Here is a 12,500-nt window from a genome sequence, read left to right as displayed (position 1 = left end):
ACTGTAATTAATCAGACTTTAGAAAGATGTACTTATATGTATATGTATGTTATTTTTATTAAATGTTTTGTTGTTTTTAAAAACAAGTATATTAATTAATTAATAAATCAAATATTACATTGAAAATGTCTCTTTATCTCGTATTTTTTGTCTTTGATACAGTAGTTTACTGTTTTTATCTAATCTCCCTCTCTATCTATCTATCTTTCTTTCTATCTATCTAAGTGATGCATTTACTCGATGAATGCATCATTGACAAAAACAGACGGCAAAAAGAAGGCAATTCTTTACTTTAATCCGCATACAAAATCACACATGATGTGCATAGTTTTAAATTATTTGAAATGTAATTACAATCAACATAAGGCCTCTGTGTAGAGACGCTGCGCATGTAAGTCTTTGACACGGTCATGGGGAATGAAGTTGAATGTTTTAGTTGCGTCACGAGACACTGGGACAGCACGGTGGAGTTGGTCCACTGCTGTTGGTGGTGGTGGTGGTGGTGGTGGACGGGTGGTGGGGCACAATGACACAGAACACACAGCCTGCCTCCTGGAAGGCTTGCCTCATCTCCACCTAGTGGCGGAAAGGCACAACAGTACCCAGTTAGAGAGCAGGACCCCCCCCCCCCAAAAAAAAACACCACCATCAATGTGATGATTTGAATACATTGTCCCACACCACACATAAACGAAGGTGTGGACATTTTTATTTACTATTTTCGAAAAACACTCATTATCTTCAGAGAGAACATTCCTAAAAAATAGTAGATCCTACCTCGAACCTGCTGGTGGACTTATTAGCTTAAAATAACAGCTTCAAAACAATTTTGTTGGTACCCTGACTTGTAATATGGAGAATGGCACATCTTTCATTCGCACTCAGCCCTCGGAATGCCTGTTCTTGCACTATGTAACTTCTGTGTTTGGATGAAACCGCGGGAAAGTGCTTAAATACTTGCTGGTCAAAATGTCCTTTAATAATGCACACACAAAACGTATCCGCTCCACCACCCCGATGGATGACTGGCCAGTAGTGTGCCCGGCACCCGCATGTCAGCCGGTGCTCGCCGGCCCTCACTTTCATTGGGCCACGGGGTTTTTTCACCCTCTGACTCTTGATACAAGCCGATCTGCCAGGCCGAGCACATCTGCCACCTACACCGGTAGCAGGGGACCCCCATCCCTCCCTGCACCCTCGCTCGTCGCAGGGAGAGAAGGTGCAGGGGAGCCGTGGAGTGAGTGCTCTGGGAAGCGGCGAGGTCCATGCACGGGGCGCTGTAAACTACGTGTACATTATATCTGCATTTGCAACATAGACTGTAATTGAAACGCGACCGATAAGGTTCAAATTTGTCCGGTAAAATAAATTATTTTCGGACACCGGACAGAGTTTTACGACAGTGGTGTAAAAGTGCAAATGCACTCAGAAACTGTAGGGGTGCCAAATCTCGAATACCAATCCTACCAAATCCTACACTTCCCAAATGACCAGAATTTCTAAATCTTCTATGCTTTTATTTCATGTTTGTCATTAGGCTTATTTTAAATGATCTGATTCTTATCGTTCATTGTTTATCTTTAGGTTAACTTTTCCTGTTCATTGCTAGGTTATTGTTCATTTTTTTAGGTTTATTGTTCATGGAAAATGTATTTATCTTCTAGCTGGTGTTTAGGTTTATTGTATGTGACATTTTTCTAGTTTATTTTATAGGTCCTTTTTTATTGTATTTTTTGTTACTCTTTAGGTTACAATTATTGTTCATCATTAGGGTTTATTGTATATCTATCTATCTATCTATCTATCTAACTATCTATCTATCTAAATCCTATATCTTCCTTTTCAGTCTTACCAGTCTCTCCTGGTCCAGACACAGCCCCACCACTGCCCCACCGCTCCCTGGCAGCTTGACGGCCGAGCCAAACTGGGTGATGTAAGCACAAAAGAACCGGGGAAGAAAAGAACATGGGCAGTAACTAAATGCACACTGTTCCAAACAGTGTCACATCTACACTGGGCTGAAATAAGGACCTTGATACACTTTTTACAATGAAATAATCCCACGACACACCACTGTCCTGGTAACAACTGAAAATGTGGAACATGTAGAACTGTGCTTATCATTTTGCTGCTAATAGTTTGCGACTCACGAGAAGCCTCGCAAGACCAACGAATGATTTATTTGCAGCGAAAAAATCGTAAAAAAATCAATTCACAAATGGAAAGTAATTATTGAGGACTAAATTAAAGTCCAAGGCAAAAAAATATTCAATGTATTTAGCAAAATTCCTATTGAATTGGATTGTTTACTTTTTTAAATTCCATCAAAATAAATCGTTTTGACAGAATGAAAAGATTCTTGTAAAAAAAATTGTTAAAAATTAAATTTAAATTGAATTCTGAAATTTAATTGAGTGTGAATTCCATTCATGTAACGTGGGTTACGTGATTAAGTGGAATTTGAACATTTTTCAAGGCACACCTCCCTCATGACGGACCTCATGAACAGTGTTCCCCTTGAAAAACTTCTATTAGCGAACAGGGGAGGGTGTAGAAATGTTGCTGATGGGGTGGGGGTCGTGGCTGCAAATGATGAGGTCATTTTTGCCTGGCTCGCTCCCTTTTCTTCATTTATTTTTGAACACACTGTGAAAAACACCGCCTTAATGCCTACTATACCTGTCTCGCAAGCTCAACCATTTTGAGGTTGCCGGGGCCGAGACATTCCTCAGTGTAGATGGACCTGGAGAAGAAGCTGGACGTTAACCCATGGAACCGCAGTCAGTGGAACCACACAAAAAAACTGTCCCAAGTCCCCAAAAAGCGGCGTTGTAGTCAAGACCACAGAAAGGCGAGTCAACGTCGAGACGGAGTCAGAGTCAGTTCGAAGACTGTGGGGTAGGGGGAGTGCCGCTCAAAGACCAATGGGCTTAAAACTTAAATTAAAAGCAGACATCAGAGCAGTACCACTGAGAGTGCAGACTCAAGTCCGAGTCGATACGCCATCAAGTCCTTCAATTTAATTTACGGACCACAACCCAGGTTTAAAGAGAACGTTCACCTCCTCAACTCAAAGTTCTGGTCCATCAGCTGGGCCAGCCTGCTCCAGTCCCTGTCCTGTAGAGCGGTTCTGTTTTGAGGAGGGGAAGGGAATGAAGAAAAAGGTCTGAATGAATGAATGAATGAATGAGTTAATGAATGAATGAATGAATGTGTGAGTGAGTGAGTGAGTGAGTGAGTGAGTGAGTGAGTGAGTGAGTGAGTGAGTGAGTGAGTGAATGAGTTAATGGATGAATGAATGAATCACCGCTACGTGAATGAACCACATAACTTCTGGGACCGACCTGGCTTCGTCCGTGAGCTTGGCAAAAGACTTCATGGCCTCCACCACCACGGGCTCGCCTGCGTCACGACAGAGAAAGGTAAAGAGACTAGTTTGCAGAGACCAGACCAGTCGCCTTTCGTCTTTAAAGGTCTCCAATTTGCTCGGGCCGTTTCGGGTTGGCCCCCCGGTGACGTGCACCACCTCCTCATAGAAAATGAATCAATCTTCCAGACCGGGAGAAGACCTTTTACCGTTGAGCCACCGCTGTCGGACGTTGCTGTGAATGCGACCGGAGTCGCTGGGGTCGCTCAGGTAGGCGAGCCAGAATTGTGGAAGGCTGCTCATGTCCATGGAGACATACTCCCCTAACGGTAGAGAGAAGACACACGGTCTTAAAGCAGACTGACTTTTAATAGTCATCTAACACACAATTAATGGACGACCAATACCATAGCCCCGCTCTTCCATGAGCTTCCTGCTGAAGTCCATGTAGACCAAGCCTTCGTAAACCTGTAAAAGGCAAAAGTCGCGGTTCAGTTCTCCACCCTAAAAGATCGGTCTACACCTCCGCTGACCTCCGCAGATCGTGGGGTTATCGGACCTGCACGACTCTGTCCTGGAGGCCGGCGGTGATGAACAGCTCGTCCGTCTCCACGTTGAGGATGAAGTTAGCTCTGACGGGCTTCGGGAGGTCCTGACGTAGAAAAAAAACATGTCAACGTCACATAGCGTGAGTCAATTAGAAAGTCAAACATAATACAGTGCATTGAAAGGGTTAGGGAGCTAAACCTACCTACTGTAACCTAATAATCTACTAAACACCAGACGAGACAGGCGGAGTGAATTTGAAAAATGTTAAAAATTCACAGACAAGAAGCAAGAACGGTTATATCAAACGGATAAAAAAAAGGAACTTTTTTCGTGGCTCAAGTGGTTGTACATTCGAGTTAATTTCCCATGCAGAGTAATTTAATGATTTATTAAGTTTTATGATCTAAGAAGGAAATCTGATGACACAGCCACTGAAGAAGAGGCAAAACCATTTTTAAATGCTCATCTTCAATATGCAGTCTAAATGTTGAAAGATTCAGTCTGTTCTGAGAGAGGCTTGCAGAATCCCTTGGGGCCACGCAGCAAAGAAGTCATTATTTAGAATGAGCACATCGGCTACTCAGTGGGTTATAAAATATATCTGCGCCATTCAATGCAACTATAAAATTTGAAAAAAAAGCCTCTGTTCCAGCATCCGCGGATCTCCAGAAAGAAGGCTCTTACACTGTCTGTGATGTTGTAGAATTTCATAAGACACTTCAGGGTGGCGGAGACGATGGCACTGTGAAATAGAAGGGGAACAAAAATTGATGTTGGTAAATGTGGAGGGAAAAGGATTTCTAAAATGTACAAAACATACCCCCTTTGTTTGGTGCTTTTTAAAATTAAATGTTTTTTTTATGAAGAAAAAGATATATGTATATATACTGCATATTAAATGGAACATTTTATTGTACTGCACTATTTTACTGTAACGTTTAAGTCTTAAGTTGACTGCTAAGTGAATAGGAAAGAGATTGTGACTTTCAGTGACTTTGACAATAAATATCATTAGTGCAGCGCTTGGATTCAAAAACTAGCAGCAACTAAGTTGGCTCCCAACGTTATCATACTCAATTGTGAAAGCACTTGCAAGATTATTAATATAATAATAATAATAATAATATTAATAATACAAACATTAATATTAATAGGATAATAGTAATAATCATGCAATTGTTATTACTATTATTAATTGTATTATTATTAGTAGTAGCAGAAATAATAATAATGATAATAATAATAATAATAATATTACCATTAATATTAATTTGATAATAGTAATAATTGTGCAATTGTTATTAGCATTATTATTATTAGTAGAAGTAGTAGCAGAAGTAATAATAATAATAATAATAATAATCATCATCGTCATCATCATCATCATTATCATTTTCTGTGTGAATAAAATACAAAAAATTGCTACAGAGGGAAAATGACGTTCAGGAATAGCATCATTTACCTGCTTCCAGCAAGACCCTTTAGTGGAAGAAAAAAAAAAGATACAAATCTATTAGATTAATAACATTTAAAACAATCATTTAGCTGTATTAGATTAACAAAGTGCAACGTGATTAGGATCACATATAAGTATAAAATCATCAGCCATCACGTCCTCACCACTTGCCGGGGAATGTTGGTGTTGTACTTGAGTGTGAAGTTCTGCTTTGTCAAAGCAATGCTGCAGAAAGAGACACACGAAGGCTCCTCGAATGAGCGCTCAATCTTTAGGTCAATGAATAAAATGTAATATCACAAATTAATAAAATACAAAAAAAGTACGACAAAATAAAATACGATTAAATAGAGTAGAATAAAAGAAAGGAAAAAGACCTGCAGTCTTTTGAGGTCTTTCTGCCTCTATAACGGGTTGAGCAGCCATGACAGCTACTCCATTTAGAAATCTCACCCTTGATTTGAGCAGAACTGGTAGAACTTCTTACACGTGGCTTGCAGTAAGCGCAGGCCTCCCAGGTACCTGGAGACGAAAAGGGAGGAAGGGATTTCAAATCAAGGCTTGATCGTGAATTGCTTTTTTGTTTATGCACGTCCCGCTCTTGAGTCTCACACCGACCCTTCCTTCCTGCTGATGCAGAACAGATCCTGCAGGCTCCCGAACTCGGTGGGGTCGTTGAGCGGATGGGGCAGCAGCACCTTTAAAACAGAGATTCCTCCAGTGAATATGAACCATAACTTCCGTAACAAGTGTGTTTTTTTTTGTTTTGTTTTTCTTAGTGTGGGAGCCTGCACGCTATGAAAACTACACTATGTACCCACCAGAGTCTGGCTCTCCACCAGCGTCACCTCGGCCCAGAAGTTAGAGATTGTCAATGCAATGGTTTTCCCATTGAATCCATCGGAGGGGTTCCCCATTAATCCAATCCTGTACGGCATCACGTATTAGTCAAAAACAGAGAGTCGAAAAGAGACAGAGCAAGAGAGAGGGAGAGAGAGAGAGAGAGATTTAATATAATTTTTTTGATTTACTTTAGAACTAATTACACAGACTTGTTAGCCTATATAATTAGACGAGCATCGTATGATAGCTCAAATGATCACAAGTGCAATTAAAAACATTTAAAGCAATTAAAATTTTGCATTATCTAACGGAATGAATGTGTCCAACTTCCAGACTCTTTCAAAACCTAAGGCTAACATCTATAACGTCATGACGTAACATGTCATGACTCTCATGCCCACTTCACATTGAATCCGAAAACGCATCCGAAAGTTGGATCCTCCCCCCTGTGGCTGTCGGATGAACTGCGACTGGGTTCCCTGACGTTTTCCCATAACTACATAGTCGTGAGCACAAAATATCTACTTAATCCAGCAGACATTTAAAGTGAAGCGTATGATGATCTTTCCGTTCTTGAGAAAAAAAGAACCGTGCTTTACGGCACAAGAAAAAAATCACTTTCACAACTGCACGCCAAACCCAGTTCCCAATCATTTATAGCAAACTTGGTGTGGGTCTATGGATAACACTCGGTAAGACCGTGTCGGAAGCTCCTACCTTGCGCACGACCTGCACGTGATGGGTTTCGCCGGCTTGTCCTGCTGCTTGGCGGAGTAGTGGGTGAGCCACTTGGTGTAGTCCGACAGCCCCTGAGGCATCGAGGGGAAAATCCGTCTGAACTGTTCTTATAAAATGTCTACCACTTGGCCATTTGTGCTTTGTGTTGGAAGACCTTTGCGCGTGGTCCAGAACTTTTGCGATCAAAGACACGATCGATAGAGGGAACCTACCACTTGTCCAATGAGCTGGAAGCCCGTTGGCAGCTTCATCCCAAAAACCGGGAGTTGCCTCTGGTTGATCAGCCACTCCTGTGGAGGACGCACTCGCGTTATGTCGACGACTTGTCACGGTTCATATTAACTATTAGTTTCCATTTGCATTTGGAGTTGAAATCCCCCCATGAAGCGACCAACATCACATCAGAGCCTTTGGATTTGAACTGGCAGGATGTACTGCGAGCGTACAGGAGTCCATGAGAACGGATGGATAAGTTATTTCTGCCACTTTTGAACGATGAAAAGGGGTTGAAACGTTGTTACATACACGCAAGGCTCAAATCTGAAATTCCCAAAGTGTTGCGTGTTACGTGAATGCTTCATTGGGGCACTTCAAGGTCTGCCCGCTAGCGATGCTAAACACGATTAAAGGTACCATAAAAACTCTGAAAATGAACGACGGACAGACCGACTTGAAGATCGGGTAGTTGCGATGCTATCCCGTCTGTTTTTGATCGACAATCTGTCGCTCCGGAATGTCTTTTAACATCACGTGACGAACCCAGAAGCGTCCGAAGCTCCTGTCCTCCGCCTGCGTCCGCAGGGCGAGGAACTCGGACAGGTGAGGCAGCGTGTCGCCACGGAGACAGTAGAACACCACGCTGGCCAGGCGCGAGTCCGTCAGCCCTTCCTTCGGCTTCTCCAAGAAGCATTTTATCCTGACACCCACACACACACACACACACACACACACACACCCACACACACAATTGCTAATAGTTCATTTTATTCATTTGACAGCATGCTGTGGTCTCCTCTCTACCTGTGAGTGTCTGGGCAAACCTCCACGATGCCCCTGGAGCTACTCCTCTCCCCTTCCTCCAGCTCGTAGTATATGGCCAGCTCTCCAGGCTGCAACACACACACACACACACACACACACACACACACACACACACACACACACACACACACACACACACACACACACACACACACACACACACACACACACACACACACAAAAAAAATGTGCTCAAAGTGTTTTGCAGTCATCATTCAAAAGTCCTCAAAAAAAGGATTAATTAGGAACAGAAAAGCCTCTACAGCTGCAGTCGATCTAATCAGGTTTGGGACGGCAGACAATGGTGTAGTAGCGTGTGAACCGTTCTTAAACAGCCCAATTTGAAGTACAAAACACTAAGCTGGGGGGAGGTGGGCGGATGTGTGGATTTAGTCGATAATACATCAGCACAGTGTTTCCCAACATTTTTTCGGCACACTTTTTACAATGCAATGATCCTGTTATCCACGATAAAACTTCAGGAACAAGTATGACTGTGCTACTGAGAGGGATCCAAGACTCGCAAAAGATTTGTTCGCGGCGAAAAAAAACTCCTTTCAACGAGTGGCCGAGGTAGTGGACGTTCAATTCACAAACTGAAGATAATTAACCCTTGTTCATCGTTCGCCCGAAAAGTCCTGCTTCGCTCATCCTGCATCAAACCAACCGAAGCAAATGAACAACGAGTTGGGGAATCGTTTCACTCAGCGACATGCAAAAAAACGAATTTCAAAAAACTGCTCATCACCACGAATAGTTGTTACTTTGTGCGAAAGTTGTTCCGATGAAGACAAAGCTGCCATTCTGGTTGGAGCTCATCAATGAGAATTAGTGCAGCCTTGCAATTTGGATTTTGAAACACAAAAGCACATTCCTTTAATTGCTTATTTATCTTTTGAGTGGATTTTTTTTTTTACTTTTCAGGGCAAACCTGGCGAGCTCTCACGGCACACTGCATGAGCAGGGTTTCCCCTTGCAAGGATTCTATGAGCGGGCGGGGGAGGGTGTGGGAATGTTGTTGATGGGGCGGGGGTCGTGGCTGTAAAATGATGAGGTCATTTTGGCCTGGCTCACTGCCTTAACTTTATTTTTTTGAACGTACTGTTGGTAGGTTAAAAAAAAAGCGGTGTTTCCCCTATCGATAGCTGTGATAGGGGGAACACAGCTTTTTGGGGTGTGCGCTATGTATGTCAATGTACATGACGTGTCATTTCATCATTCAACATGAAATGAGGTTAAGTGACCATCCTCACTTTGGACCTGAAGAAGCGGATGACTTGCGCGATGTCGAAGTTCTGGTCTGCGCAGAGCATGTCCCCGGCAATCTGCATCCAGAAAACAGAATCCTGATTCAAATATCGGACAGTTGCTAACATCAGATGTTAGTGAAAACACATACTCCTGTGCAAAAAATGGGATAGAAGGGTTGGTCCTCATACCACCATGATGTCATCCTGCAGCTTGCGGCCGCGTATGGCCAGCTCAAGGTCGGCCACAGCCCCCAGACGGTCCTCCAGGGTGGTGCTGCCGTCGTTGATCACATTTTCCACCGGGAAGTCATTTGCCGTCGCCCAGCGCTCAAAGTGCTTGTACCTTGTAGATTACATAGAACAACAAGAAAAAAAAACGATGTTGTCTCTGCTAAGGAGCTTAGCCGTGGAAATCATACAAAGACGGCCTTTGTGGTAGGGTAGCCTCGGGTTGTGGACTCACTTGTCTGCATTGGTGACCAGGTAGACTTGGGTGAACAACTGTCTCCTATAGTGAGATGTGGGACGCAAACGGTAAGCGAAGTTTTAACCACGGGACAGGTCATTATAGTCTTTTTTTTTTTAAGTCCTTCTTGCTCCTTCAACGTACGTGTTGACCGTTTCCCACCAAAAGTCCAAGATCTTCTTTCCTCCGATTCCTGGAAGCAAGGCCTTTGGTACGCCAGCCAGGTGGCCATACAAGCCTGTGTCATCGTTCTGGGATGGAGTACATAAGATATAAGAACACTCAATTAATCAGCGGGAGCGACGGAGATGTGGAGAAAACAGATGTTTTTTTATGTTTACTGTATGTTTATGTTGTATGTTGTATGTTTATTGTATTGTAATAGCCTTGTAATAACTATACTTTAGAAATGAATTGTTGTAATAACTTAATAATACCATCATAATGATTTAGAGATACTCATCATGCCTGTGTTATTGTTTACATATATTTATTCATCCTGTATATAAATATCCTATCTATATTTATACCCACAGTCATTACGAACAACGACATTTGGTATATTCTGTTGGTAGTTGGTGGTACATATATAAAATTCTCTATTTTTGGGGTTAACCCCTTTTTCTTTTAGACTGTTAAGCTGTCTGCACAGCAATGCACCAGCCCTTGCGCAGACATTGCATATGAAAATATACTTGGCCGATAAAAAAGATTCTGATTCTTATTGACAACAAGTCAGAAGAAGTTTTAAGTCGGTCTGCACAAAAAGGTAAATCACATATTGGGAAAATCACTAATGCTTACGATATGGCTCACTATGGTCAAAGAGTTCTTAAGTATGACATCAAGAGTTTTTAAACCAAAAATGAAAATGCATGAACAATACAGCGAATGCATAGTCTGCCTATATGCAAACACATATATACAAAATGCATTTTTAACTTTGCATGCAGCTAAACAGTGTCAATACCTAGTTATATGTTGCACAATATGCGACCTTTACCCCCATGGCCCTGCCCCACCAGGACTGTCTCGATCATGACATTTTAGTTGAATATTGTCATTCAAATTGCGATTAAATAAAACGCATGGGAGTGTAATTATGCCTCTATTTCCTACAGAAGAACCATATGTTCCCATTTGAAATCAGAACGTAAACGTTTTCCTCAAGCCAACTCATGGGAACTCTCCGAACATGAAGGTCGCGATCTGCTCAATAATCGCGATCAGACGATGATTGAACAATTAGCTGTAGGTACACACCTCTATTTGTGTCTCCAAGACGGTTCCGTGACCAGCCACCAAAAGTATGCAAATCATTGGTAACGACTGGATATTTGCAGATCGCGTGGTACATCCAGAGACAGTATTATTATTATTATTATTTTATCATTATGAATAATATGATCGTAGAGTGAATTCGGTGCCTCCAAACAGAACTGCGAAACAACGAGAGTCGCAACCGTCTTGCAGAAAATAGTTCCAGTCCTATGGAACGTTCACGTCATGTGGGAGAGACATACGCTACGAGCCTCCCTCTTGAAAATAAACGTCCACGGAGTACAATCAATAATGAAACACGCGAAAGGCATATCTACAATTATGGCGTCCCTATGATATCCCATATTTGTCAACTGAATGTTTTTTGAGAATGGCTTGATTAATTCTAAGATTATTAGACCTGCTCGCTTCTGCTCTGCGTTTTTTTTTTACTAGTGTTAAATGTTGTAACAGACAGTGCTGAAAGTGCCGTTTGGAGCCAGGCGCAGGAGCCATAAATTCCCGTACGACTTGAACGCAGCCGCGCTAGAGCGGCAACATGGCTTCCGGGGCCAGCACTTCTTAAAGGGCCAGTACCCATAATATGCATAACAAATCACCTCTTTCTCAGCGACAACTCAAACACTTTAAAATGATAACAACGCATAAGACAAGTACAACACTATGGTATTCGATTTTATTTTTATAAAGACATACATAGGCGCCCTACAATGCAATGCGCACAAACACCATATCATTCGGTTAGTTACATTGTTGCAATGCAATTGAACTTGTCTCCAGTCGGGCTCGAAGGAAAACTCAGGTATTTTTTAAAACCTAATTTAAAAAAAATTAAATTACACTCTATTTTTCGATCATATTATTACAACACGATGCACAGCAGTCGGCTGAAAGTATTGTCTCAACTCAGCGGTGTAGTCTAGTTTATTGTAGTGGGTATACTGAGATGGGGGGGGGGGGTGGGTAAGTGACTGAGAAAGTCTCCCTGTTACACACAGTACCTTTTTTGTTTCATTCAATTAGGAAAAAAAGACATCAAAAAGTAATTATTGGTTTTGTTTGGAGAACAGGAACCGGGACACGCGGGGATCGCTCTGATCGCGCAGAGATCGCCCAGCAGAGAGATCGCCCAGCAGAGAGAGATCGCCCAGCAGAGAGATCGCCCAGCGAGAGATCGCCCAGCAGAGAGATCGCCCAGCAGAGAGAGATCGCCCAGCGAGAGATCGCCCAGCAGAGAGATCGCCCAGCAGAGAAAGATCGCCCAGCAGAGAGATCGCCCAGCAGAGAGATCGCCCAGCGAGAGATCGCCCAGCAGAGAGATCAGAGATTTTATTTTTTATTTTTTTTACAAAGGTAAAAAATACGGAATGCTTACGGGGAAAATATTTAAATGGGAGGACAGCGGGAGAGAAAGGAAAAATACGGTAGTATCCCGAAAACCGGGAGGGTTGGCAGATCTGTGATTGACATCCCAGAGGAGGTGGAGGATCCAATCAAATAGGTGCCGGT

General features: G+C 42.5%; 2 protein-coding genes across 4 annotated transcripts in view; both read right to left on the bottom strand.

Annotated features, from left to right (window-relative positions):
• Positions 1-284: 284 nt before the first annotated feature.
• gkup (glucuronokinase with putative uridyl pyrophosphorylase) lies at positions 285-11,159 on the bottom strand. 3 transcript variants are annotated; one of them, XM_080007431.1, is made up of 23 exons: positions 10,974-11,159; positions 9,855-9,961; positions 9,708-9,752; positions 9,434-9,587; positions 9,248-9,319; positions 7,974-8,062; positions 7,713-7,869; positions 7,166-7,243; positions 6,933-7,024; positions 6,194-6,299; positions 5,991-6,070; positions 5,826-5,894; positions 5,537-5,597; positions 5,379-5,395; positions 4,601-4,658; positions 3,927-4,019; positions 3,775-3,835; positions 3,577-3,690; positions 3,345-3,402; positions 3,062-3,130; positions 2,680-2,743; positions 1,853-1,924; positions 285-576 (listed from the first exon to the last, which is right to left on the bottom strand). In XM_080007431.1, exons 1-23 carry the CDS (start codon positions 11,028-11,030, stop codon positions 442-444), a joined length of 1,908 nt encoding a protein of 635 aa, XP_079863557.1. In that variant the 5' UTR covers positions 11,031-11,159; the 3' UTR covers positions 285-441. The 3 variants fall into 3 exon arrangements, with proteins under 3 accessions (XP_079863557.1, XP_079863558.1, XP_079863559.1); XM_080007432.1 differs by having other exon boundaries at positions 3,071-3,130; XM_080007433.1 differs by lacking the exon at positions 2,680-2,743 and having other exon boundaries at positions 435-576.
• Positions 11,160-11,665: 506 nt separating this feature from the next.
• Positions 11,666-12,500, bottom strand: part of LOC307235143 (upstream stimulatory factor 1-like) — a 14,627-nt gene continuing 13,792 nt past the window's right edge. Inside the window, exon 11 of the mRNA XM_080007134.1 lies at positions 11,666-12,500. This exon is cut by the window's right edge and continues 2,347 nt beyond it. The gene's annotated coding sequence lies outside the window, so the exon portion shown is untranslated.

The sequence above is a fragment of the Zeus faber genome (assembly GCF_960531495.2).
Source record: "Zeus faber genome assembly, chromosome: 9".
Lineage (NCBI taxonomy): Eukaryota > Metazoa > Chordata > Actinopteri > Zeiformes > Zeidae > Zeus > Zeus faber.
Note: the sequence above shows the minus strand (reverse complement) of the source record. Positions and strands in the feature narration are given on the sequence as shown.

Excerpts from the sequence above, each read along its gene's own strand:
- gkup (XM_080007431.1), bottom strand. The coding sequence starts at position 11,030 with ATGATTTGCATACTTTTGGTGGCTGGTCACGGAACCGTCTTGGAGACA. Across the intron at positions 3,691-3,774 it reads CATGGAAGAGCGGGGCTATG|GGGAGTATGTCTCCATGGAC; the intron begins GTATTGGTCGTC and ends CTCTACCGTTAG. Across the intron at positions 3,403-3,576 it reads CCGACAGCGGTGGCTCAACG|GCGAGCCCGTGGTGGTGGAG; the intron begins GTAAAAGGTCTT and ends GTCGTGACGCAG.